Source organism: Somniosus microcephalus, chromosome 23, assembly GCF_052327205.1.
Source record: "Somniosus microcephalus isolate GS21.2 chromosome 23, FLI_Smic_1.0, whole genome shotgun sequence".
Lineage (NCBI taxonomy): Eukaryota > Metazoa > Chordata > Chondrichthyes > Squaliformes > Somniosidae > Somniosus > Somniosus microcephalus.
In genome coordinates this window covers 27,661,503-27,689,166 of record NC_141009.1, presented here as the reverse complement: position 1 = coordinate 27,689,166, position 27,664 = coordinate 27,661,503, and the positions used below count along the sequence as shown (strand labels likewise).

Here is a 27,664-nt window from a genome sequence, read left to right as displayed (position 1 = left end):
ATTTTGTGAGAGGCAGTTGTTTATTTAGTGGGCCTAATGTTTAGTATTATCCTATTTCATCATGATATTTCCAAAGCCGTTTACAGAGTGTTACAGAGTGTGTGACAATAAAGCACTGTTGATTTAAGGATATGCTGGCTACTTTTCCACTCAGCATGTAGGTCCCTCCCCCTACTTCACTTCCTGTCCAACGTCCTGATCACGATTTTTAGTCAATTTTTGTTTTACTCTTTTTGTTGGGTTCTCCAGAATGAAACGATAATAAATAAAAGTGTACATTCACATTGATTTTATGAAGCCACTGTACGATGAAGGGTACAGTCCATATAAATATACTATGACCTCATAAAATATTTAGGTGTATAATGGGACATGTTTAATGAGGGCGTACAGTCCCGTACATAGTTTATGAAATCACTGCTCATCCCGACGGTAACTGTGGTGCTTGTGGGCAGAACGTATCAGCACATCAGGCTGCTTACACTAGGAACCCTGCAGGTCAGGGAACTGAGGCAGCTTGTTGGGACTTGGATTCTAGGGATGGTTAGAGTTGGGGGAAACTGGGGAGGGGTCATGTTGGTTGGAGTTGGTACTCCTCGTGGCTAGTGGGTGGGGAGTTAGTCCCAAACTGCCTGGCAGTCCCCAATTCCAGGCAGAGATCAAACAACTCATCAAACAATTCATTCTGATTGGCAGATATCCCACGTATGCTTCAGCCACATGTTTATTGTGGGAAGGGCTGTACTTTGCCACAGAGGAGGGAAACCTATTTTGTTTGCGTCGAGTTGTGTTAACCCTCTGATTATAGGGGACCCTTTTTCTCTAGTGGGTAGGCCGAACAAGCACTGAGCTAATTCCTCTGGAATGGCAAAACCTTTCATGTTCCTAGTGATTTCTTGGACAGCTTTCCCGAATGGCTGGATGCGAGACGATGACCAGACTATGTACAGGAGAGTGCCCTTCTGGCTGCAGCCCCTCCAGCAGTCATCTGGTATGGAAGGGTGGAATGTGTAGCACTTGTGTGGGGTGCAGTATATGTGATGTATGAATTCAAATTGGCTTTCCAGCATTTTTGCTGTAGGTGGTGGTGTTTAGGGACCAGCTCCATATGCTTTGCCATTTCTCCTCATTTAATCGTCAGCCTGCGCTCCCTTCAGGCTTTCTGTTCTGATTTTGGTCATGGAGGTAAGAATGGTAAATGGTGGAGATGTAGCTGAGATGAGCCTTACTGGGGGCTCAGTACTGTTCCATATTGGGGAGGAGGCTGATGGATCCAATGCAATCGTTAGGGAGACACAGACCTGACTACAGGCTGAGAGAGTTGTAGCGACAATGGGGTGCATCTGTAGACTGTTGGTTTCTTCTGAAGGTGTGTGGATGGTAGGCTGTGTACGGGGCTTGGGAGGGACATCCTGGCTTCCATTACCGGCCCTGGGTTATGTTGGGAGAGTTAGCGACCAAATCACACGGGTCTGAGCTGCACAGCTTTTGGAAGCTGGATGCCTTTGAGGCATGTTAATGGCCTTTTGCCCATTCAGAGGAATTTGGAGAGAGGAGCAGGTGTAGGCCATTCAGCCCCTCAAGCCTGCACCACCATTCAATCAGATCATGGTGGATCTGTGCCTCAACGCCATTTACCCGCCTTTGATCCATAGCCCTTGATAGCCTTACCTGACAAAAAACCTATTGATTTCAGTCTTGAATTGGCCCAGCATCCACAGCCTTTTGGGGAGAGAATTTCAGATTTTCATTACCCTTTGTGTGGCAAAAGTTAAACGACCCGCCCTCATAACTTAACCCTTGGAGTCCAGGTATCATTCTGATGAAGCTACGCTGTACCCCCTCCAAGGCCACTATATCCTTCCTGAGGTACAGTGCCCAAAACTGAACACAGTACTCCAGATGGAGTCTGACCAAGGCTCGGTACAACTGAAGATAAAACTTTGCCCCCCTCCCACTTTGTATTCCAACCCCCCTTGAGATAAAGGCTAACATAACATTAGCCCTTTCGATTACTGTTTTGTACCTGTGCACTAGCCTTTAGTAATTTGTGTATATGGACACCCAAATCCCTTTGCTCCTTCACAATACCTAATATCTCTTCATTAAGAAAATAATTCAATTTGTTTTTCTTGTATCCAAAGTGGATGACCTCACACTTCCCCATGCAACTGTCCAGGTCATGGAATAGTTGGGCTGCTACCATGACCGGTAGCGTCTGAAATAGGAAGAGGAGGCAGGAAGAATCTTTATTGTGTTCACCCTACCAAAGAGTGACAGGGTGATTGTAAGACCGTTTGACACTAAAGGTTAATAAACAGCATTTTGTGAGCTCTGCTGAAAAATAAAAGCTGATGCATTTCAATGAGTCACTGGTTTAGACATTTGAAAATAAATCATTGTAGCTGCTGGACGGATCTTTCACAACAGTCACAGTAAATCTGAAATCCTAGATGTCAGTTCATTAACTTTCTAGCATAATTAAGGTTTTATTTAACAATAAATAGTTTTAATCAATTTAATAGACATTCTGAATTTTTGAAACATTCTGTTGTGCTTAATTTTTGCATTCATCAAAGTGGAAGATGTCTGTGCATCACTTCCACCTTAGTTTCAGTATCAAGCACCCGGGAGCAGGTGTTTGTGTGGCCAGATGCTGAGTTACACTCTCTCTACTCGGCTAGTCTTACCCCGAACCTCTGAAGGGCCCCACCTACTGCACTCGCATCCTTGAGTGAGAATGTCAGTTTATGTCGGGCTATGTTTTGCTCTTTTATTGAAACTGGGTTTAAATGCCTTTGTTTTCGTGGTCAGTTAGGACCCACTAACAAAATGGAAAGGATGTGCAGTTTTGAAACAAGCAATTTGAACAAGAACTTTCAATAAGCATCACTTAGCATTTCAAAAGCAGTTAAGAAAAATGCTCAGTAGTCTAGCTGTGGAATGTGCAGGTGTTTTTTTTTGCAAATAGTTGAGTGGCAAGTTTAAAAGTCTATTCCCCATGATGTCCTGAATTTCCTTGTCAACTATATTAGGAGAAACGGTGCAGAAGGATATCACACCATCTCTCTCCCACCCACTGCATCTCCCCCACCAACCCAGAGCATGAAGCAGCGGCAAGAGAATATAAATGATGTGCTCAATACTGTAAGGACCTGACAGAAAAATGCAGAAGAAATAGCTTGACTCAAAAAAGGGTATAAAGGTAAAGAAAGAATATTATTGTAAAGTAGCAACACAGGACTTGTATGGAGATGAACAAAATTTGTATCTGTGATATGTAGTCATACAGAGAAATATTTGCCAAGATGTAGCAAGTAAGCTAGGAAATGTGAAAATAGCAGGCTTGCATTCTGCAATTTGGAAAACTTCATATTGACAAAGAAAATGAGGTGTCAGAAAGAATGACCTAGGAATTCGGTTCCGTAGCACCCGTTGTTTGGGCGCTACAGGTGTTGAATTGGGACCAAAATGGCTTCCGAGCAGTGCGCGCACTTCTGGTGCGGGCTGCGGCAGACTCCAGCTTGTTAAGGGCGGCCGTTAGGAGCATGCGCTAGAAGTATGGTAAGTAGGCAGACCGTGACATCACGTTGATTTGATGCCAATGCTATCATTTTCATCGTCATCGCTAGAATTAACGCACTCTCTTAACCTTGCACAACTGAACATGCGTTCAGCAGCAGGAAGGACCCACCACCAGCAATATTTAAAGGGATCATCAACAACTTTCAGGTAACTTGCTTTTTGATTTCTACTGGCTGTGTGTAAGTTTGTGGAACTGTTTGGAGCTTTCTAGATTCATTTAAAGTTGGTGAGGTGACTGGGAGTGGTGCTGCAAGTGGAGAAGGCCTTGCTTCTGACTTCAAGGGTTCTGGTCAGACCACTTGCTCCCAGCCATGGGTGCTCTAGTTGGCATCTTCCTTGGCCTGCAGGGATATGGAGCAGAGACAGCAAAGAGGACAAGCTGCTCGCAGAGGGAGAAGGAGGAGAAGGCCTTTCAGCAGGAGGCCTTACCCACCTAGGGTCTTCAGAAAGCAATTCTCTTACCTCAGCCTGAACCAGGAACAGTATGTGAGGTGTCTGCGGTTTACAAAGGAGGTGCTCACAGAACTCTGCCTCTCCCCAGGTCAAGGACAGTCCTGCCAGTGGCTGTGACGGTGACCATGGCCATGAATTTCTTCGCATCGTGATCTTTCCAGGCTGGAGCAGGCACTGTATATAAATGCTGAGTTGTACCGCAACCGCAAAGGTTATCAGTTGCTGAATGTGCAGTTGGTGTGTGACCATGCTCGGCACATCATGATGGTGAATGCCCAGTATCCTGGCAGCAGTCATGATGCTTTTATTCTGTGCCAGTCAGCTGTTCCCTCAGTCTTTGAGCCACCAAGACAAACCAGAAGGTGTCTACTGGGCAACAAGAGCTATCCCTTGACCACCTGGCTCATGACTCCGCTCCGCAACCCAACCACACATGGGCAGCATGCTTACAACGAGAACCATGCTGCCACACGAAACATCATAGAGCAGGCCATTGACGTTCTTAAACATCACTTCTGCCGCCTGGACTACTCTGGAGGAGCCCTACAGTACTCACCGGAGCGTGTGTCACGATTCATGGTGGTCTGCTGTAATATCCACAGCCTGGCCATCATGAGGGCACAGTCCTTGCCACCAGGGTTCCAGCCACCAGCTCAGGAGGAGGAAGAGGAGAAGGTAGAAGCGGAAGGAAGGAAGCAACCCAGATAGCCCCTTTCTGGCCAGGATATCTGGGATCGAATCATCCGCCTGCAGTACAATTGAATGCAACCCCTTTTCTCCATTCAACATTCTTCCCTCTGTTCCAGACCATCACAGCATCATCTTGGCCACAATGCTGAAATAAAAGCCACCACAAAGCAAACTTTCCAATCGATCTTTATCCACATATCCATCCAATATTACATCAAAGATTTAACTGATCACCCTTGTACATTCCCTTAGTGACTGCCTTGCATGTGCCTTTGCCTATCCTAGTGCTCCTACATAGAAACATAGAAGATAGGAGCAGGAGTAGGCCATTCGGCCCTTCGAGCCTGCTCCGCCATTCAACAAGATCATGGCTGATCATCCAAACCCTAGCACCCGGTCCCTACACCGACAACCATCCCACCCAAGCCCTATCCCCGTAACCCCACGTATTTAATCCCCCCTAACTCTAAGGGCCAATTTTTTTTTTTTTATCATGGCCAATCAACCTAACCCGCACATCTTTGGACTGTGGGAGGAAACCGGAGCACCCGGAGGAAACCCACGCAAACACGGGGAGAATGTGCAAACTCCACACAGTCACCCGAGGCTGGATTTGAACCCAGGTCCCTGGCGATGTGAAGCAACAGTGCTAACCACTATGCCACCGTGCTGCCCTACCAGTGCTACCCCAATGGCTGCAGCATGGCTAGTGCAAAGCTGCTGACTTTCAGTGGAGGAGACTGCAGATGGCCTTGGAGGATGACATCGAGCAACTCTAGGCCTAGTAGGCCTGGCTTCGGACTACACCGCGGCATGGGTGACAGCAGTCTGAGCTGGCTGGCTGAAAGGCAGCAGCAAGGGCACTGGCGGAGTGTCAGTGGTGGGAGGATGAATACTGTCATCCTGAGAAAGGATAGCAGGGTCAGCCTCCACCAATCTATTGCCAATCCCCGGGGCAGTGCCTCAACAATCCTAGTGATCTGCTGCAGTAAAGACTGCTGGACTGCTGTGACACCCTGCAAGCCCCTTTCAACACTAGTAAACCCAGCCATGATGGCAGCAGTCTGTGCTTGCATGATCTCAGTCTGAGATTCCACTGTAGCACTCAGACATTAGGTGGCTTGTGCTGCAGTGGAAACTGAGACTTCGGCCATCAGACGCTGCATGATGGTTGGGTCCACAAATGCATTAATGGATCGGCCCAGCCCTTCCATGCTGGGAAGGATGGGCTCCAAGCTCTGCCCGATGCCCTGTGCAAGGCTAGAGCTGGAACACCTCCGTGCTCCTTGACATTGCATTCAGGTTTTCTGGCAGGCCTGCCAATGCACCAAGCATTTCATTGTGCATGCCCATCAGCGTTCTTCTGTAGGCTGCCCCATCGAGGTCTTCATCTAAGTCCTGTGCAGCAGAACTCGTGTGTGCGACCACGCCCTCTGGGGAGCTGGCACCTGCGCTACCTTTTCCCCCTGCCTTAGCTGCAGGCCACTCGTGCCTGGTGTCTCACCAGGTGCAGATCCCGCATCTAACCTATCGAAGGTACGTGGAGTGTCAGAATCTGAGCTGATGGCTGGGAGTGTGAATTTGTGTGACGGTATTTCTTCTTCCTCTGGACTCCTCTCCCTCTTGTTCTTCGACCGTTGGCTGGGCACGCTGCATTTCTTGGGTGTCTGAAATCACAAGGGTAGGGTTGTGGTGAGGGGAAGGGGGGAAAGCAATAACTGCATGCTTACACCATGTGCAGATTATAAATCAGAAGAGATTGTGGGATGAGGGGGAAGTGGGATGTAAGAAACAGGATAACATATGAGCATACCGACATCTTGAATTCCTTCAGCCCTGTCGCTGGCCATGAGTTCAGCCATGCTCCTGCCAAGAATTGCCACCACCATCGCCTCCAAGGGGTGAGGTGATGCAGGCGAGCCTGTCCCCCGCTGGTTAAGCTCTACTGCCTACAGTTATGCCCCACCTTTTCCTTCAAGAGAAAGAAAAGTGTGTCAGTGAGTGTGGAGTAATGTGCTTAAGTGATGTGCTTGTCATGGTTGAATAGCTGACGGTGTGTTCAAGCTGTGAGATGTGGGTGTGAGGCTTGCAGCAGTGCAAAGTGTGTGCGGGTGAGGTGAAGCTATGAACGTGAGGTATGAGTCATGTTTGGTAGAGATTGTTGGTAGGTGAGTTATGGGGGTGTGGTGCATTAGAGCAGTGTGTGAGGCCAGTGGCACAGATGGTGGGATATGGCATTTGAAGATGAACTCACTGACCTTGACCATGTGTGTGAGGTCATTAAACTTCTTCCTGCACTGAATCCGGGTCCTCAGGGCTACACTGCTGGCATTGACCACATTGGCTACCTGCTCCCACTGCACTCTTGTCTGTTGCCTGGAGGGCCTCCTGGCCCCCATGGGAAGAGGACCTCTCTCTCTTGGATTTGATCTGCTGGACCAATGCCTCCAGTGCTGCATTGGAGAATCTTCGGGGGGGGGGGGGGGGAATTGGGTTGGTTAGCGCCTCCCGTTAGTGGCTCTGGGGGGTGCTAACGACTTACCGCCCAAACGCAGCAATTTTAGCGTCGCCTGCGAAATTGATGTGGCGCTTTGCGGTGGCATTAAACACTACCGCCATGATCTGCACCCGGAGATCATGACGTCATCGAAGTGCGCAGCGCCCCAGACCGGAAATTGATTCTCGCCCCCTGCCTTAGCGCCTGCCGCTAGGTACGACGGGTAGAGGGGAACGTTTTGCAGTCAGCTGGGAGCTGGGGGAGCGCTATTTAAAGGTGGGCGCTTCCTGCTTTTTCCTGTTGGCAAAATATTCTGCATACGCAGGTTGAGAGAGGGAAGAGAGGCGCCTGGAGACATTTAACGCTGTTCTACAAGGAGTTTTGTTCCTCATCAACACTTTTCAGGTTCCCATTTCTCTGAGCTTTATATTTACCACATTTACAAGATTAAATGGGGGCTGTACTAACTCGGGGCATCGTCCTCCAGCTTCACTTTCGGAGGCAGCAGAGGCGCAGAGAGAATTGGCAACTGTGGCCAGAGGGAGGAGGGCCAACAGGCCTCTGCACAGGAGACCTTACCCTCCCAGGGTATTCCGGGAGCAATTCTCCTACAGTCATTTGTCTGAGGGGCAGTGTTTCCGAAGGCTGCGCTTCAGCAAGGAGGTGGCCACTGAGCTCTGCCACCTCCTGCAACCAGATCTGCAGCCTCAGCTCAGGACCAGGACGTCCCTGTCGGTGGCACTGAAGGTGACGGTGGCTCTGAATTTCTACGCCAGCGGCTCCTTCCAGGCTTCAACTGGCGACATAGCGAATATCTCCCAGTTCGCTGTCCATTGCTGCATCCGGGAGGTCACAAATGCTCTGTACGAAAGGAGAAGGGAGTACATCTCTTTCCCCATGACCCTGGACAAACAGCGTGAACGTGCATGTGGCTTTGCTAGGATAGCGGGCTTCCCCATGGTTCAGGGCGCCTTTGACTGCACGCATGTGGCATTGTGGGTCCCTCATGAAAATGCAGAGGTTTTCCGCAACGGCAAAGGCTTCCACTCTCTCAACGTCCAGTTGATTTCCGACCACAGACAGCGCATCCTCGCTGTCAATGCCCGCTATCCTGGCAGCAGCTACAATGCTTTCATCCTGCGCCAGACTGGTGTTCCAGACCATCGCGTTAACCTCATGGCTAGCTCCTCGGGGACAAGGATTATCCACTCTGCACCTGGCCGATGACACTGCTCCATAACCCCAACACTGAGCTCGCATACAATGAGAGCTATAGCGCCACCAGGAACCTCATTGAGCAGACGATCGGCATCTTGAAGCAACGGTTCCGGTGTCTTGACCACTCTGGAGGAGCCGTGCAGTACGCTGCCGAGCGAGTATCGCTTTTTATTGTTGTGTGCTGCCTGCTTCACAACCTTACAGTTATGAGGACCCGGCCATTGTCACCAGGAATTGGTGAGGAGGAGGAGGGAGGACCGCCACCACCACCAACACCACCACCACCACCACCCAAGCACATCATCACAATGTGATGTTGAGGATTCCCTCCATCCTCTGCACACTTCCCACCCTACTGCTCCGTACTGTGGCCCCAGTGGCTGCAGCAAGGCTGGTGGAAAGCTGCAGACACTGCAGATAGCCTTCAAGAGTGCCCTCGACCAGCTCTGGGCCTGGAGGGCCCGGCTACAGACTGCGCCAACTCTGCATGGGCGGCAGCAGTCTGGGCTGGCTGTGTTACAGGCTGCGACAAGTGCAATGATGGAGTGGCAGTGGTGGGAGCAGAAATGCTGTCATCCTATCCAGAGCAATCTGCTCGAGCACAGATTGCTGGCCTGCTGCGGCACCATCAGATCCCCAGTGCACAGTGGATGACCCAGCGACGATGGCAGCAGTCAGCGCTTGCATGACACCAATCTGAGACTGCATCCGAGCAGTCTGACATTGGATGGCACCAGCCAATGACTCGATTGCAGCACTTAAGCCGTTGCGTTGCCTCGGTCTGCCATTACTCACTCTTCTTTTTGTGACAGCAGCCTTCACAATCACTTCCACCACCTGTTGCAGGCAGAAGGCACCTCCCCTTTTATGTTGTGCAGGCTAGCTTTAATTGGAGCTAGGCTCGCAGGCCTTTGGGCCACCTGCTGAGCGTTCAGCCACTCAGCAGCATGTTCAGCATTCGGCTGGATGCAACAACCATGCAAAGTAGCAGGCATCACAAATTTTACGTGCTGCCTGCAGTCCTCCGAATGGGCGTGGGTTCTTACTGCGATCCCCGTGTCCATTTTTGGGGGCTACCAAATTTCTTGGCCATATCACTCTGTCTCAATCCAGTGTTCTTGAACGCTTCGATGTCTATTGGTTATTTCATTTTGAAATGTACCTCCTATATAGCCGTTGTGACACCCAAAGAAAACTGTTCTTTCAAGTGGAGAATTAATGATATCTTACTACCCATCAATATGATTCCCAGGGTCATTATAAAATGACTATCAATGATAGTGTTCTCCTTAGGAGTGAAGGATTACATATCTTCATGATTGACCTACTGAAAACCATGCATAAGAGTTGACCTACATGGAAGTGTCTTAAATGGAGCAGGTATTCACTTACCTAAGGATTATGAATTATAGTTGTTGAGAATTGATACCCTACTTAAGTTGATGCTGCCACAAACCAGAAAAATAAAGCAGCTACTGTAATTGTATCCAGCAATATTTTGTTCAGATTGCACATGAAGCTCAAGCAGGAAAATCAAAATTGGACCCTTGGTGTGTGTGCGATCAATAAGTATTTACCGTGCCTTGGTCTGACATCGTTTTCTAATGTTAAAAAAAGATATATGTCACAGGAAAACTGACTACAAACAGCTTCTGGGATGAATTTTAATCTTCACCACCTGGGCACCAATCCGACTGATCGGATCACCCACCCATTGTAGAACAAGCCCAATTTTCATTCCACTGTTTGGGTAGGTTTTACAGTGGGTGGGTGATTCGTACAGCCAGCTTACTGCTCAGGCGGTGAAGATGAAAAGTCATCCCTGTATCTGCTGTATATTAAAAATGATAAGTGGCCTCAGGATCCTAAAGGTACTGTTCCCCAGGTAGCCCTTTCAGAAGATATTCTCGGGTTATGGTTTCCCAGCAACTGGACAAATAAATATTCCACAGTCCAATACAACCTGATCAATCATAATACATAAGACTTGTCATTGCCAATATTAAGGAGTTGTTAAAAATAATTTACTGGCTTATTGTAGTCCTTTGCTGGGTAAGATCATAAGAACAGAAGAAATAGGAGCAGGAGTACGACATTCGGCCCTTTGAGCCTGCTCCGCCATTCAATAAGATCATGGCTGATCTTCTACCTCACCTCCACCTTCTGCACTATTCCCATATCTCTTGATTCCCTTAGTATTCAAAAATCAATCAAAATCTGTCTTAAACATACTCAATGACTGAGCAACCACAGCTCTCTGGGGTAAAGAATTCCAAAGATTCACAACGCTTTGAGTAAAGAAATGTCTCCTCATCTCAGTCTTAAATTGCCAATCACTTATTCTGAGACTGTGACCCCTAGTTCTAGACTCCCCAGCCAGGGGAAACATCCTCCCAGCATCTACCCTGTCAAGCCCCTTAAGAATTTTATATGTTTCAATGAGATCACCTCTCATTCTTCTAAACTCTATGGAAAATAGGCCTAGTCTATTCAATCTCTCCTCATAGGACAATCCCCTCATCCCAGCAATCAGTCTAGTCAATCTTTGTTGTACTCTTTCAAAGGCAAGTATATCCTTTCTTAGGTAAGGAGACCAAAACTGTACACACTACTCCAGGTGTGGTCTCACTAAGGCCCTATATAATTGTAGTAAAACTTCTTACTCTTGTACTCCAATCCCTTTGTAATAAATACTAACATACCATTTGCTTTCCTAATTGCTTGCTTTACCTGTATTTTAACTTTTTGTGATTTGTGTACAAGGACACCCAGGTCCCTCTGAATACCAACATTTCCCAGTCTCTCATCATTTAAAAAATACTCTGCTTTTCTATTTTTCCTACCAAAGTGGATAACTTCACATTTCTCCACATTATATTCCATCTGTCATGTTCTTGTCCACTCACTTAACCTGTCTATATCCCTTTGCAGTGTCTTTGCGTCCTCCTTACGGCTTACTGTCCCACCTAGCTTTGTACCGTTAGCAAACTTGGATACATTACACTCACTCCCCTCATCTAAGTCATTGATATAGATGGTAAATAGCTGAGGCCCCAGCACTGATCCTTGCGGTACCCCACTAGTTACAGACTGCCAACCCAAAAATGACCTGTTTATTCCTACTCTCTGTTTTCTGTCTGTTAACCAATCCTCAATCCATCCATGCTAATATGTTACACAAAATTAAGGCTCATGGGATTGTGGGTGTCACCTTATCGAATGCTTTTGAAAGTCCAAATACACTACATACACTGGTTCCCCCTTATATACCCTGCTAGTTACAACCTCACAAAACTCTAACAGATTTGTGAAATACGATTTCTCTTTCATAAATCCATGTTGACTCTGCACAATCATATTGGCCCAGAAATCCGGGTCCCAACGCGCGAGTACGGACGGAGTACTCACGCGTGGACCCGATGGAAGTGCCGGAATCTTGCATGCACTACGCATGCGCGGGAAACCGGCACTTCCGATCCTCTGAACCAAGGGGTTCAGAGGTCGAACGCGTGCACGCGGGAGTCTGCGTGTGCGCGTTGAACTTCCTTTTTTTTCAGGTTTTAACGTGCGGGTAAGTCTGTACATTATAGAAATGTAAAAAGCAGCCGTAAGGACTTCATTTTCAAAGGTAAGTGGTCAATTATTTAAAATTAAAACATTTTTTCCACAGGTTTTTTACTTTTAAATACTTTAAAGTAAGGTAAGTTTATTTTTAGCCCCGTTTTTTCATAAAATTATTTTTTCCAAAAATTTAAATTTTTGTTTAAAATAGTTATTTAATGTCATTTATAGTTTATTTACAAAAGTGTGATTTTTTAAAAAACTTTATTTGAAGGTAAAGTACAGTTTTACAGCCTCAGCATTTATACGTTTTGACAGGTCTATCTGTCAAGACTTATGAATGGAGCATTCCCTGCTCCGATTGGCTGCCTGTTGCTCATGTGATCCCAGGGGACGCATCGCACTAACTACGCCCCTGGGACACGCCAGCATAGCGCGCCGGCCTCGGAGAGGCCTCGGAGAGGAATTCCACGCAGGCCAAGAGGTCAACTGCCGACGCGCTAGATAAGTGTAGGTCGGGGGCTTGCACCCGCGGGAAGCCCCCGACCCGAATTTCTGGGCCATTATGATTTTAAGTGCCCTGTTACCACGTCCCTAATATTAGATTTTAGCATTTTCCCTACTACTGATGTCAGGTTAACTCATCTTTAGCTCCCTGTTTTCTCTCTCCCTCCTTCCTTGAATAGCGGGGTTACGTTTGCTACCTTCCAGTCCACGGGGACCATTCAAGAATCTAGCTATCTCTTTTAAAAACCTAGGGTGCAGGCCATCAGTTCCAGGGGATTTGTCAACTTTTAATCCCATTAATTTCTCCAGTACTATTTTTTTACTAATACTAATTTCTTTAAGTTCCTCATTCTCGCTAGACCCTTGGTCCCCCACTATTTCCAGAATGTTATTTGTGTCTTCTACCGTGAAGACAGATACAAAGTATTCATTTAATGTCTCTGCAATTTCCTTATTCCCCATTTTAATTTCTCCTGCCTTTGCCTTTAAGGGACCCACGTTTACTTTTGCTAATCTCTTCCTTTTTATATACCTATAAAAACTTTTACAATCTTTATATCTCTTGCTAGTTTATTCTCTTTTCTCTTTCTTGAATAATTTCTTGGTCATCTTTTGCTGAGTTCTAAAATCCTCTCAATCCTCAGGCTTACTACTCTTTTTGGCAACATTATAAGTCTCTTCCTTTAATCTAATACTATCTTTAACACCTTTTTAGCCATGGTTGAACCACTATTCCCGTGGGGTTTTTATTCCTTAGGGGAATGTACTTTCGTTGTGAATAATGAATGATTTCTTTAAATGTTTGCCATTTCTTATCTACCATCATTATCTTTTAATCTAGTTTCTCAATCTGTCTTATCCAACTCACCCCTACGTAGTTTGCTTTGTTCAGATTTAAGACCCTAGTTTCAGGCTTAACTAAATTACTCTCAAACTCAATATAAAATACTATCATATTACGATCACTCTTCCCCAGAGGCTCCTTTGCTACAAGGTTATTAATGAACCCTTTCTCATTGCACAATACTAGATCTAAAATAGCCTATTCTCTAGTTGATTCCTCGACATACTGATCTAGAAAACTATCTTGAATACATTCCATGAACTCGTCCTCCACACTATTACGCAAACCTGATTTGCCCAGTCTATATGAAGATTAAAGTCATCCATAATTACTGTATTACCCTTGTTACATGCGCCTCTAATTTTCTGGTTTATACTCTGCCCGGCCCTACAATTATTGTTAGGGGTCTATAAACTACTCCCACTGGTGTTTTCTGCCCCTTGCTGTTTCTTAGCTCCACCCAAACTGATTCTACACCTTGATTTTCGGAGCTAAGATCCTTTCTCTCTACTGTCTATCCCATCCTTTATTATCAGGGCTACCCCCACCCACTCCTCTTCCATTTTGTCCATCTCTTCTATAAGTCAAGTACCCTGGAATATTTAGTTCCCAACCTTGATCACTGTGAAACTACGACTCCACAATGCCTATTAGATCAAACCTATTTATTTCTATTTGTGCTATTAATTCATCTATTTTGTTGCGAATGTTTCGCGCATTCAGATATAGTGCCTTTAGCTTTAACGTTTTTCTATTTTTCTCTGATGTCACCTTTAGTTCCTAATGCTCTATTGCCTTTGCTAAGCTCTCGATTCCTTCCTGACCCACACTGCTTATTTTTATCCAAATCGTTATTCTGCTCTACAGCCTTGACATTTCTCTTATATAATATAAAAGCAAAATACTGCGGATGCTGGAAATCTGAAATAAAAACAGAAAATGCTGAAAATACTCGGGCAGCATCTGTCGAGAGAAAATCAGAGTTAACCTTTCAGGTCGATGGCCTTTTGTCGGAACCGGAAAAAGTTGGAGATGTAACAGGTTTAAAGCAAGTACTGGGGCAGGAAAAGAGGGAGGGGAGGAAAGAACAAAAGGGAAGGTCTGTGAGAAGGTGGAAGGCAGGAGAGATTAAATGACAAAAGGGATGATGGTGTAATGCAAAAGGAGATGGTAATGGGACAAGTAAAAAAACGAAAGATGAGTCTAGAGGAGCTGGAAATGGGAATACCAGAATCATCAGCAACAGCCGACATCCCAAAAAATGGGGGCAGAGGTTATGATCTGATATTGTTGAACTCAATGTAAAGTGCCTAATAGAAAGACCCCTGATCCTCGGCCAACCGCCCGCCCCCAATCACCGATCCTCCCCAGCCGATCCCCGATCCTATCCCCGACCTCCCCTCCACCTCCCCCCCCCTCCTCCCGCAATCCCAAACCGAGCCACAGCTGATCCCCGACCATCACCCCCCCCGCCCCCCGGCGATCCACTCCCCCTGGACCGACTCCTCGCTACCTCTCCGCATCTGCAGGCCTACCTGCTCGCAGCCTGCCAGCCTCTTAATCTGGCTGCTGCGAGCGGGAATCCGAGGCCTCGCATACAAATCAGGCCCTGCCGTTAAATCTCCCGGGTTTCCCGCCAGCCTCGGAGGCCCCCACGCCCCCAACCCACCTACCTGGAGAAATTTCTGGCCAGAGAGTCAGAATGGGAGTGGAGCGGAGAATTAAAGTGACAGGCAACCGGAAGCTCGGGGTCACGCTTGCGGACTGAACTGAGGTGTTCCGCAAAGCGGTCACCACATCTGCGTTTGGTTTCCCCAATGTAGCGAAGACCGCATCATGAGCAGCGAATATAGTATACTAAATTGTAAGAAGTACAAGTAAATCGCTGTTTCACCTGGAAGGAGTGATTGGGGCCCTGGACAGTGGGAAGGGAGGAGGTAAAAGGGCAGCTGTTACACCTCCTGCGCTTGCACAGGAAGGTGCTTTTGAATTTATCCTTTCCTGAATCCTCCCACCCCACCTCCCCCCTTCATTAGTTTAAAGCCCCATCTACCGGCTTAGTTATTCGATTCACCAAGACACTGGTCCCAGGCCAGTTTAAGTGGAGCCCATCCCAATGGAACAGCTCCCTTTTTACTCAGTACTGGTGCCAGTGCCCCATGAAGCGAAACCCCTGCCTCCCACACCACTCTTTCAGCCACGTGTTTAACCTTCTAATCTGGTTGTTCCTATGCCAGTTTGCGCGTGGCTCAGGTAACAATCCAGAGATTGTTATCTGTGAGGTTCTGTGTTTTAATTTCAACCTGAGCTCCTCAAACTCTCCCAGCAGAACCTCATTCCTAGTTCTACCTATGTCGTTGGTTCCTACGTGGACCACGACAACTGGATCCTCCCCCTCCCACTCCAAATTCTACTCCAGCCGCGAGGAGATGTCCTTAACCCTGGCACCGGGCAGGCAACACAACCTTCGGAACTCCTGATCGCGGCTGCAGAGAACAGTATCTATCCCCCTGACTATACTGTCCCCTGTCACTACCACATTCCTTTTCACTCCCCCCACTTGAATGACCTCCTGTGCCACGGTGCTCAGTTTGCTCATCCACCCTGCAGACTTTGCCCTCATCCACACATGTAAGAAATCACACAACACCAGGTTATAATCCAACAGTTTTATTTGAAACCACAAGCTTTCGGAGCGCTGCTCCTTCGTCAGGTGAAGTGGAGAGATGCATAAAGACACAGCATATATAGTCAGAGAATAATGCCAGATGATTACAGGTAATCTTTCTAACTGCCATTTATCACACCTCGGCAGTTAGAAAAATTACCTGTAATCATCTGGCATTATTCTCTGACTATATAAGCTGTGTCTTTATGCATCTCTCCACATCACCTGACGAAGGAGCAGCGCTCCGAAAGCTTGTGATTTCAAATAAAACTGTTGGACTATAACCTGGTGTTGTGACTTCTTACATTTGTCCACCCCAACACCGGCATCTCCACACCTCATCCACACAGGCAGCATGAACCTCGTACCTGTTGGATAAGGGCAAAGGTCGAGGCTCCTCCATCACTGCAGCTGGGGTCCTCTTACCTGCCTGACTCACAGTCACACCCTCCTGTCCCTGACCACTAACCAGACCTGTACCACTTCCTAACCTAAGGGGTGTGACCGCCTCCCAGATCAAAGTGTCCAGGTAACTCTCCCCCTCCCTGATGCCCCGCAATGTCTGCACCTCAGACTCCAGCTCCACAACTCTGAGCTGTATTTCCTCGCGATTCAGACACTTACTGCAAATGTGGTTGTCTGGAATCGCGATGCCCTCCACAAACTCCCACATGCTGCAGTTGAGGCACACCACCTGCACCTCCATCCCTATATGACCGTGTTTTATTTATTTAATTATTTAATTAAAATTAGGAGCTCCTTTTTAAATCCGCTCCGGTTCCTGTTCTTTTACTCTGCTCTGCTCCTTTTTTGTTTATTTTATTATTTACTTAACTTTTATTTATTATTTATATACTGTATGTCAGATTTTAATTCAATGAAAATTCAGAACCCTTTAATGTTAGTATCCTCTATTTAGTTAATTTTATCCCCCTAGATCTGATTAATTAATTATACACCTGATATTTATTTATAAAATAAATTCATCACTTAGCTGTAGTTCCTCGGGCTCCACCACTCCTCTGACGTTACTTTTTCAGATTTAGAATTTTTTTTCAGATTCTTCCCTGCATTACAGAGAGACCGCTCCTCTCAGCCGCTTCTCCTGCGCTTTATGGCCTCTGCTCCCCGCCGCTTCTCCCGCACTTTATGGCCTCTCTGACGGACATACTGAAGATGGTCAAGGAGCTGAGGAATGGTGAATTTGGCAAGGAATAGTGGTGAAAACATGAGTAATCACATCAACAAAGAAAACCTGATTACCTAAGAATCAACTTAAAAGAAGAGTCAAGGGACCCAAACAGAAGTGTTGACGAAGGAACCTTAATACACAGACATGGCTCATTATGTCTTCCAAACCACCGACCCACTCATCAAAGATCACACCACCTCCCCAACCCCATGGATCCATCATGGCAAACCCTCCCCCACTGAGTAAAGATCACCCCTCTCCAACTGCACTGACCACCCCATTGAGTTGGGAACTTAGCAACCCCATCCACTGAACAGAAATTGTGGTACACCCTCATCCACCGATGAGAGATCATGGGCTTTCGCTTTACTGAACCGGGATTTTGGCCCCCCCCACCCCTCAACTAAGCAGAGATTGTGACAGCCCCACACCCTCTACAGAGCAGATGGCACTGAATGCAGGAAAATATACTTCTGCAGGACAGAGCAGTGACTCAAGGGCAAACTAAAGTAAGTAACAGAACACCCTCACTGAGCCGCAATCGTGAACCACTAAGAAGAAATCTGTCCTCGCCCATTGCCACACATCCCATAATTGTCCTCTTGCTCTCTTTCCTCCACCCTCTCCCCATCCACCTCCCCAGCACCATCCCCCTTTCCCTGTCCCTCCCCTTCCCTTCCCATCTGCTTTCTTCCCTCCCCCTCCACCTGTCAAGTCACACATAACTCATGATGCTCAACCTCTGTAGGACACAGTTTTTTAACGCAGAATTTACAGCACAGAAACAGGCCATTCAGCCCAACTGGTCTATGCTGGTGTTTATATGACAGAATTCCCTCTTAATCTCTGCAAAAGCACAACATCAACAGGGTGGGGCTTTTCCCTGCTCCGTTGCTGCACCCCTGACCCTTGCCAACGCCCCAGGGAGAGGCTCATTATTTTGCCAGGCTCCTGGCGGTGCTTCTGCTGCCGCTGTGTCACCCACCTCATGCAGGGAGGGAAGGAGGAAAATGATTGCTGGCAGTTACACTATGGAACCAATATAACTGCAGGGAAAATCTGCGTGTCCAAATAAATATTAAAAACATCTAAAATGTTTTAAAAACAAATAATTTTCCTTGGGCAACTAAATAAAACATATTTTCGTGTGCATTCCTGTAATTCGGTAAATGGAAGTGGATTTATGCAGGGGCATATGTGTAGATTGTGGCATAAATCAATGAACTCGTGAAATTAGGAACGGTGCAGTTACCCTGAAACATTATATGTGCTATGAGCTTTAAGCCATTGCTAAGCAATGTTGAGATACTGAGGTCACTGATACTTGCATCTTAGCAACAACTAGCGTCTGCCGTGACTCGCAGGACATTTGATTGACATATAATATTGGATCACAATGTCAACACTCAAAATATTGTAAACAGTTTGGTGAAGATGTATATAACATTGTAAGTGCTGTATCATAATCGACCTTCTTACATGCACGTATACACATCTGAGGCAGATAATTCATCGTGAAATAATTATGGATTAAAGACTGAACAATTCAACACTCTTTAAAAAAAAATACTTGGAGATTAAATGAGCACCAGTGCTTTCTGTTCTCTGCAAGTGCAGTGTTTTCAAATTGTTTGTTACTTTATTAAAATGATGGAGATGAGCGCACGGGAGGAGGGATCTGCTTCCTTTTCAAACCGTACCCTGGAGATCAACTTGCAAGAGGTAAAGCGAAGGAGAAATGCTGTCTTTGGTTTGGAGGGGCGCCCTTCTCAGAAAGCAGCTGTCTGGGAAGAGGTGGCAGAGCAGGTCAATGCAGTTTCTGCAGTGAGGAGGTCTTCAGTTCAAATGCAGAAGAAGCTTAACAACACCCAAGAAGTTTGCCAAGGTAGGTGTCTACTGAATTTACCTATTTCCAGTGCTATGGTATGGCTTGGCAGCAACATGCACTTTCAAAGCTAAGCCATAACATAGAAACATAGAAGATAGGAGCAGGAGTAGGCCATTCGGCCCCTCGAGCCTGCTCTGCCATTTAATGAGATCATGGCTGATCATCCAAATTCAGTACCCTGTCCCTGCTTTTCCCCCCCCTATCCCTTGATCCCCTTAGCCTTAAGAAATATATCTAACTCCTTCTTGAATATATTTAATGAATTGGCCTCAACTGTCTTCTGTGGTAGAGAATTCCACAGGTTCACCACTCTCTGGGTGAAGAAATTCCTCCTCATCTCTGTCCTAAATGGCTTACCCCTTATCCTTAGACGGTGACCCCTGGTTCTGGACTCCCCCGCCGTCGGGAACAGCCTTCCTGCATCTAGTCTGTCTAGTCCTGTTAGAATTTTATAAGTTTCAATGAGATCCCCTCTCAGTCTTCTAAACTCTAGCGAATATAAGCCTAATCGACCCAATCTCTCTTCATATGTCATTCCTGCCATCCCAGGTATCCGTCTGGTGAATGGCCAAAAGAAAAATTGACCTAATGAAAAACCGCAAAACCAAACTAAAATGATCAAAAATTGGATCTTCACTGTTACTTGCAAAACCAGAAGCTGTACATGAAAATCCTAAGTTCTAAAGACCAGAAAGTCAATTTGGAAATACAAGTTCACAGCAATGTGTTTTGGGTGCATTTATTGGGAAATATAAGGATGGAAGCTCTGTCTTAATTTACATAGTTTTTGGACCATTGAAGCGGCTCATGCACTCAAACAGCATAATCCTCCTGTGTCTCCACCACTGGCCAGTGGGAGGTATTGGATAGAGTAATCCCAAAGCATACTCAGCGCTTCAACTGAGCCACACATTATCCACTCACACCCTGCTCGCAAATATACCACTGTCACATCAGAGCAGAAAAATATCCCCTCAGGTTTCCTTGCTGTCGGGACTGAGAATATCTGTGGAGAGTAACAAACTGAGTTGAATAATGAAAGCGTGAGGATTGATAGAAATGCTGAAGTTTTGTTTGATTGTGTTTGGAGGAAGGGAAGAAATTATTCTGACCTTTGCTACAGGAAACTAAATAAGCAAGGTGAAGTCTATAAGGAAGCTTGTACAATATCTATGGAAGGAATAGACATAATGGTCCAGGTAGACTTTCCTCGCTTCATATCTTATGTTCATGTAATCCTCTACCTTGACAATGAATCCAGAGTTTTGCAGCTGGAACTGCAATGCTAGCTCTGCGTGTGTTTGTGCTTGTGCATCAAGGGAAATTCAAAAGTCCAGTATGGCGAGGTTTGTGCAGAAAAGAAATGATTATATCTGCTCTATAACTGGAGATATACCCTTGGGGCAGAGGGAGGAACTAAAGAACGAGAAGTTCCAAATGGAAGAAAGCAGAAGGTTCAGAGGCCTGTAAGCTACAGTATTTGGGGGAAAACAAACTTTAACTTTAAATAATGTTACAGGCCTGTTTTGATGTTTCACTACCTCGAACAGACCCCACTTTGGAAATGTTCACCAGGATTTTCTGATTTAAGAGCTGTCAAGCTTTCAAATGTGTACCTCAATTCAAAAGTTCTAATGAATCAGCAGTCATCATGATTTACACTTTTCTCATGTATTACATAAGTTAGCATGCTGAAAAGAATAGTATTGGCAAGAAGAAAAATGTGGCAAAAATTAATCAGTTGTGATTTCTTCTTCTTGGAGTTTTGATTTCTTAATATGTTTTGTGATAATCAACATCTACCATTAAATTCTAAAATGTCACTGTTATACGTTAATAATGTTTAATAATTCACATGAATTTTTTAACTTTACTTTATGGCATAACTGTTACACAAACTCTAGGAGTGACTATTTCAGCTATCTAGTCATTAAGAACTATTATACAGATATTACAATATAACATCCAGCATACAAATCAAATGTCAATTTTTTTAAAGAATATTATTGGGCCTGCTAGTTCTAGTGGTGGAATGTTGGGCAGTAGATCAACAGGTTAAAAGTTTGAATTGCAACCATATCTGTCAGTTGAACTCATTTACCTTCCTTGGATAGGTTTAGCCAGTTTCAGCTGCACCGCAGGATGGGATTTTGTGTGGGAGTGAGCTTTCCATCTCAGGAGGGAAGGGGGACTGTCGGGACCAGTGCCAGCCCATCAAAGGACATCTGTGATGGACTGGGTATTGAGAGTGGCCCTAAAGAAGTCTGCAACCCTGTCTGTCCCACCCTCCTGGTTGAAGGAGGAAGTATGGTACAATTGAATTCTGATAAACACACAACTAGTTTGCCAAGAAATGCTATATTTGGATCAGACTTTTGCTTTGATCAGGATCTCTATAAATAGCAATAGAACTAGCTAATTCTGCAAACCTTTGTAGTGTGAGCCCACTTAATTATCCATTCAGTAATTCAGTCAAAATGAAATAGAAAACTCAACTGGCATATTAATAAGTGAAAACTTTGAGCTGTATATTATTTTTACAATGTCAGTCTGTTTGGAGTGAACACTATAATAGTGAAGAGAAGCCCCTGATTTCTAGGCTTGTGAAAGGTGGGTGTGAGTCTTACCTAAGTCAAAGAATTTCTAGTTAAATCTGTGACTCTGATGTGAAAGGGAATCATACTTATAGCACTGGCATTAGCTGGTAGAGTTAATGAATTGGGGCATTGGTTCTTAATCAATAATAATTTGATCTACCATGGCGTTGCTTACAGCACATCAAGACCAAGTCAGGTTAGGGAACAGAGGTGCGGGGGGGGGCGGGGGGCTTGGTGTTGGTGATGGGAGGAAGAAAGGTTGCAGTGGGACAGGGGAAAGGCCAGAAAACTACTTCAGGGAGTGGGAATTGTGAGTAAGGGCAAGAAAATTTCCGGGGCGTGGGGGCCACAGGGGTGAAGCAAGTACCAGAAAATTATCTTGCGGGGTAGGGGAGGGTTGTGACCAGAGGCCAGGAAAGGACAGTGTTGCACACCTGGCATGCACAAAGTGAGCGTGAGATAAATTAATGACAGGCACAACTCGGGAGGAGGGATCTGGAGTGAATCAGATGGATCCTCTGGAGTCGCTCACCAGATAATTCTTTCTGTAAGCGTTCAACACCTGTGAGGGACACAAAGGACATTTATTTTAGGAGGGTCCACTCTGAATTTTGAATCAGAAGATGTGACTGAACAGTGATAGAAGGCCTTTCAAGTCATCTGAATTTCTAACTAACTAACTAAATGCTTCACATTTTTAAGAATGAGTGGGAAAAAAAAGTGTTGCCTGACCAAAGGAGTAAACCGTGCGTATTTTGTCTAGATTGCAGATCCTGACTCTACTTGCACCGCTGTACTGCTGGCAGTCAATGTGTTCTCCTGCTGAGACAGCCAGCAATACTTTCTGTCTGTTTCTTTACTTGTATTCCTGACTGATCACTTGTTTCTGCTGGCAGTTTCTTCTAGATACGTGCTGAGTGATTGAGAATTCCTTTGGTGCACCAGCATATTTCCCAATGAGTGTACTTAAAAGAGTGGCTTAGTAGTAACTTTCCTGCATCTGAGTCAGAAGGTGCAGGGTTGAAACTCTGCTCCAGACCGTCCTGCTGAGTGTGGGCTGGAGCTCTAGCTCTAAATTCTGGATTGACATCCAGCAGGGATATTTGTGTGTCCCCCACCCACTCACCGTATGGGTTACATAGAATTACACGGAATATACCATTTGGCCCAACTGGTCTGTGCTGGTGTTTATACTCCACACGAGTCTCCTCCCATTCCATCTACATCATCTCATCCCTTCAGCATATCTTTCTATTCTGCCTTTTCTCTCATGTACGCATCTAGTTTCCTTTTGAAAGCATCTAAGCTATTTGCCTCAACCACTTCCTGTGGTAGTGAGTTCCACATTCTAACCAATCTCTTTCAGTAAAGACATTTTTCCTTATTTTCCTATTGAATTTATTTGTAACTATCTTGTATTTATGGTCCCTAGTTTTGGATTCTCCCACAAGTGGAAACATTCCACATCTACCCCGTCCAACCCATTCATAATTTTAAAGACCTCTATCAGGTCACCTCTAAGTCTTCTCTCTTCTGAAGAAAAAAGCCCCAATCTATTCAATCTTTCCCGATAGCTGTAATCTCTCCTTGTAAATCTTTTTTGCACTTTCTCCAGTGCTTCTATGTCCTTTTTATTGTATGGAGATTGGTTAGAATGTGGAACTCACTACCACAGGAAGTGGTTGAGGCAAATAGCTTAGATGCTTTCAAAAGGAAACTAGACGCGTGCATGAGAGAAAAGGCGGAATAGAAAGATATGCTGAAGGGATGAGATGATGTAGATGGAATGGGAGGAGACTCCGTGCTCTAACTGTGGTGGGTTGTGGGAACCCATAAAACCTTCCCGCTGTACAGGACTAAGCACCTTATCAACTGGTATAAAGATGATTACGGCCATGGAAGGAGTATTCATATCATGGCCTGTCAAGCTGTTAATCAGTCTGCGGATCCTTCTACTACTTCACATTATTCTCCAAGGGAAGACTGTGAAGATACGAAACAACAATTGGAGATCCTCCAGTTTTCTTTTAAAATAGTCTGATGATAATCATTTTTCACTGCATGCAAGTAAGCATCAGTAAGGCCAAAGCATATAACTCGTGTGTGTATAAATATGTTTATTTTTGTTTTGTTTTAGGGCCTATATATATTCTTGGTGTATGCTGTATACAACAGTGAGGTATGAGACATTTATTTTTATGTTGATATATTTTAGACACAATCACAAATCTCCTGATGCTCTAAGTATTAGCAAATGAGCTGGTGTATATAAATTCTTGGAAGAGTAAGTATATATAATTCATTTAAAAAAAAAAAAAAAAAAAAATTAACTCACACAAAAATTTAAAGAGTACCTCAATTTGAATGCTTCAGTACATGAGCACTGTAATGTGATTTTCATCTTTTTACTATTTGGGGTAAACCATATGAATTCTCACTCCTGGCACAATGACAATTAGAGTCCATGTGAGGCTTTGAGTGGGGTGATTTCATTTAAGGGTGTGAGGGAAATAATATTTCCACGTGAAAGCTGTGGGTGTAAAGGACACCATGCTGCCTCCTGGCATTGATGGTCAGCTATTCACTCACTTTAACAAAGAATGAGGGGAGGTCACTGCAAGTGGTGGCCTGCTTTGTAGAGTGCATTTTTGCAATGACTCCTCTTCTGCCTTGGTAAAGTCATTGTCGTGGATGGTATTGTGTTATTGGCGCTCACTGTCCTGGCCACCACCAGCCACTGCGGTTGTGCTGTTCTCCTTTGGAACCATCAGCCGTCTGATGCAAACAGTATGATTGTCCTCTGTTTAATTTTGTGAAGAAGCATGTCCACTGCTTCCTTGCTGAACCAGGGAGCTCTTAGCCCTCTTGCAGACTGTACAAATGTTCCTGAGGTAAGTAAGTTAAAATTGGGTTGTCAAAATAAATGGTGGAATAGTCCCTTTAAGCTGCTGCGGGCCTTTAATATCCTACAGTGGCACACAATTTCCTGCACCCCCCCCCCCCCCCACCCCCCCAAAAAAAAGGTACGTTCCTAATTGGAGGTACAATTACGGCCAGGAGTTGACCCGTAATAATAAAATGAGGCCGAACATGTGGCAGGGTCAGCCCACTTCACTTATGAGGGGTGTGAATTGTGTGCCTCCGTTTTAAAGGTGTTTTTTTTTGCTCAAGCAGAAAATTGAGGCTTATATGTTACAGTGCAAAATTTGGCCAACTGTGTTATAGGAGAGAGGAGGTTAAAAAGGCTGCGTGTAACATTATCTAATTTTGTGATATTGTGAGTGCATTGCTTTTTAGCTTTTACACCATATTATTTGCATGCGTGAGATTATTTCTGGGTTTAATTTTTGTACAGTAAGGTGTAATCTGACACAAAACAAAACCGCAGCTTTTTGATATTTTCCACAATGTTGTGCTCTTCCTGTGATCATTGTATTTAATTTTTCTATATTTATAAAAACAACCACAGTCCGCTCCAATTGCAAGAAAGTATAAGCAGATTTCTGATACAGATATAATCGCATACTTTTCACCCATCCTCACCTATTGCATACCATACGTTTGATTGATTTCTTTTCTACAGGTGAGAAATGCCATTAAAAGAATGAAAGAGAAGAAAAAAGCTTTGTCTTTCACAGTAAGTGCAGTTTGTTTGAGAATAGACCTGTTTGAATCTTTTTCTCCATGTATTCTGCAGAAACAAGTTGCTGACCTGGAAAAACCTTTAAGAAAACTTGTAAGGATGAATATTAATGCAATTGTTCACAGGATTGTATGTTAAATGTCTTATTATAACAATACCTGCTGAACTCACTTGAGGGCATGGCTTGTGGCTTACATAGAACTTTATACTCCCTCTTTCAGATGCATTAAACCCGTCAGAATTAGAAATTATTTAATGTTCTCTGTGTTTTTAAATTAGGTTTCTTTGTTTTTGGTACCAAATCAGCGAGTAGATTCTGATATAAAATGGATACCTTTAAGAGTACACTACTGCAGTACCTTATTGGATTTAAATAGTTTGCTGGAGGGTGCTATGGATAAAAAAAAAATTCAAATCTGACTAAAATGCATTAGCAAGTGAAAGAGAGAAGTGTTTCTTCTCTATTGACCTAAAACAGGCTGTATTTCTAAACTAACCCACGCAGGGCACTTGTTCCATCCAAAGTAACAACAACATGAGAGGGCAGCAAAACTACACAGTACCCCAGAGTCGGTGTGCAGCAGTGCTTCTGCTTTCATCTGTGTGGGATAATCTTGTATGGCTAAGGACATTGTGGTGTATGTGCCTTTAAGAGCCCCTGTGTACTGTAATGCCGGTAGTGGCCACTCGGGCTATATAAGCCTGTATAGTGTCTTGTATCTTTTAGTTCACCTCCAGACTTTGTTCAGTAAACACCTGTTAAACCAACTCCTGCATTCCGTGTCTCCATTAACACACGGATACAACAGTGGCGACGAATTGGAAACGGACTTACCTGCAATTCGGCAGCACCTCAAGGAGATCGATTCCTCAGACGAAGGTTGAAAAAAAAAAACTGTGGTTTCACCAGCTAGCCGGGCTGGTGGCAGGTACTGCAATAATCCTTCCTGGGCGGCGGGCTGGGGCTCGATCGGCTGGCTCTGCAGTGGGGCCGAGCAGCAAAGGCGGAGGCAAACAGAGACGGAGGGTGGAGCACTCGGGAGACGGCCAGCGCTGCAAAGCAAGTCGGCATTCGGACCAAGCAGAGGGAGGGAAAAGTCCCAGAGTCCGGCGTGAAAGAGTCTCCAACTATTAAAAATATCTGTATAAATAAAAACCACGGAGAACAGCGTTGTCAGCAGCGGCAGCGGCGGGAAAGCGCGGGAGGCGCCATTTTTTCTCGGCAGGGAAGAAAGGAAAGTGCGGGAGGCGCCATTTTTTTTTTCAGGATGCCTAAGACTGGCAATATTACTGCTTTCGATAGTGATGTGGAGGAGTGGACCACTTATGTGGAAAGAGTGGAGGTATATTGCACAGCGAATGAAATAGAGGATGATAAAAAGGCATCGGTACTTCTAAATCTAATGGGCGCAAGGACATACGGGCTGTTATGAAACTTAATCACTCCAGCCAAACCGATGGACAAGAATTTTAAGGAGATTGTTGATACCCTACAGGAGCACTTAAACCCAACACCGCTGCTGATAGCGGAACAATTCAAATTCTTCAGGAGGAATCAGCACAAGAATGAAAGTAACGCTGATTACCTCACCGAATTAAGAAAGCGGTCAAAGCACTGCCAATTCGGGGCAGGACTGGCAGATTCTCTTCGAGACAAATTCGTCTGTGGTCTCCTAAGTGAAAGAACACAGAAAAGGCTACTTTCTGAGAAAGATTTAACACTGGACAAGGCTTTCAGTGTGGCTGTATCATACGAAGCAGCAGCAAGAGGAGCTGCAGAGATACAGCAAAAGCCACAGGACTTCGGCAACCATGAAATGACACAGGGTTTCGAGAGATGTTATCGCTGCGGCAGATCCACCCATGACCAGAGGGACTGCTGGTTCAAGGACAAAGCATGCAGGCAATGCGGAAAGATGGGACATATTGCACGTGTATGCCGATCTGGAAACAAAAAATCCACTGACAGAAAATAAATCAATAAGGAAAAGTACAGAAAGGTACAAATGATGACGAACAGTAGCTCCGAAGACCAGAAGAGCGATAGCGACTCCGGAAACAAGAGACTAAGCTGTCTCAAATTACATAATGTAATTGCCAAAGAAGATTACCAGACCATTTGGGTTACCCTCACAATAGCGGCGTCCCCAGATAAAATGGAGCTAGATACAGGATCAGCTCTGACCGTCATAAATCGACGGGATTACGAGCGGCTATTTCCGCATATACCTTTGAAAGACACATCCATTATCTTGAAAACATATACGGGGCAGAAAGTATACCCCAGAGGGAAAATAAGGGTGCCTGTTGTATACAACGGC

At 45.2% G+C, this 27,664-nt stretch overlaps 1 protein-coding gene across 1 annotated transcript in view; it reads left to right on the top strand.

Moving 5' to 3' along the window:
* Nucleotides 1-27,664, top strand: part of adgrd2 (adhesion G protein-coupled receptor D2) — a 201,041-nt gene that overhangs the window by 101,942 nt on the left and 71,435 nt on the right. The window contains exons 21-22 of the mRNA XM_085965664.1: nt 23,838-23,879; nt 25,284-25,337. Of these exons, the coding sequence (XP_085821790.1) occupies nt 23,838-23,879; nt 25,284-25,337 (96 nt within the window). The remainder of the gene's footprint in view (nt 1-23,837; nt 23,880-25,283; nt 25,338-27,664) is intronic.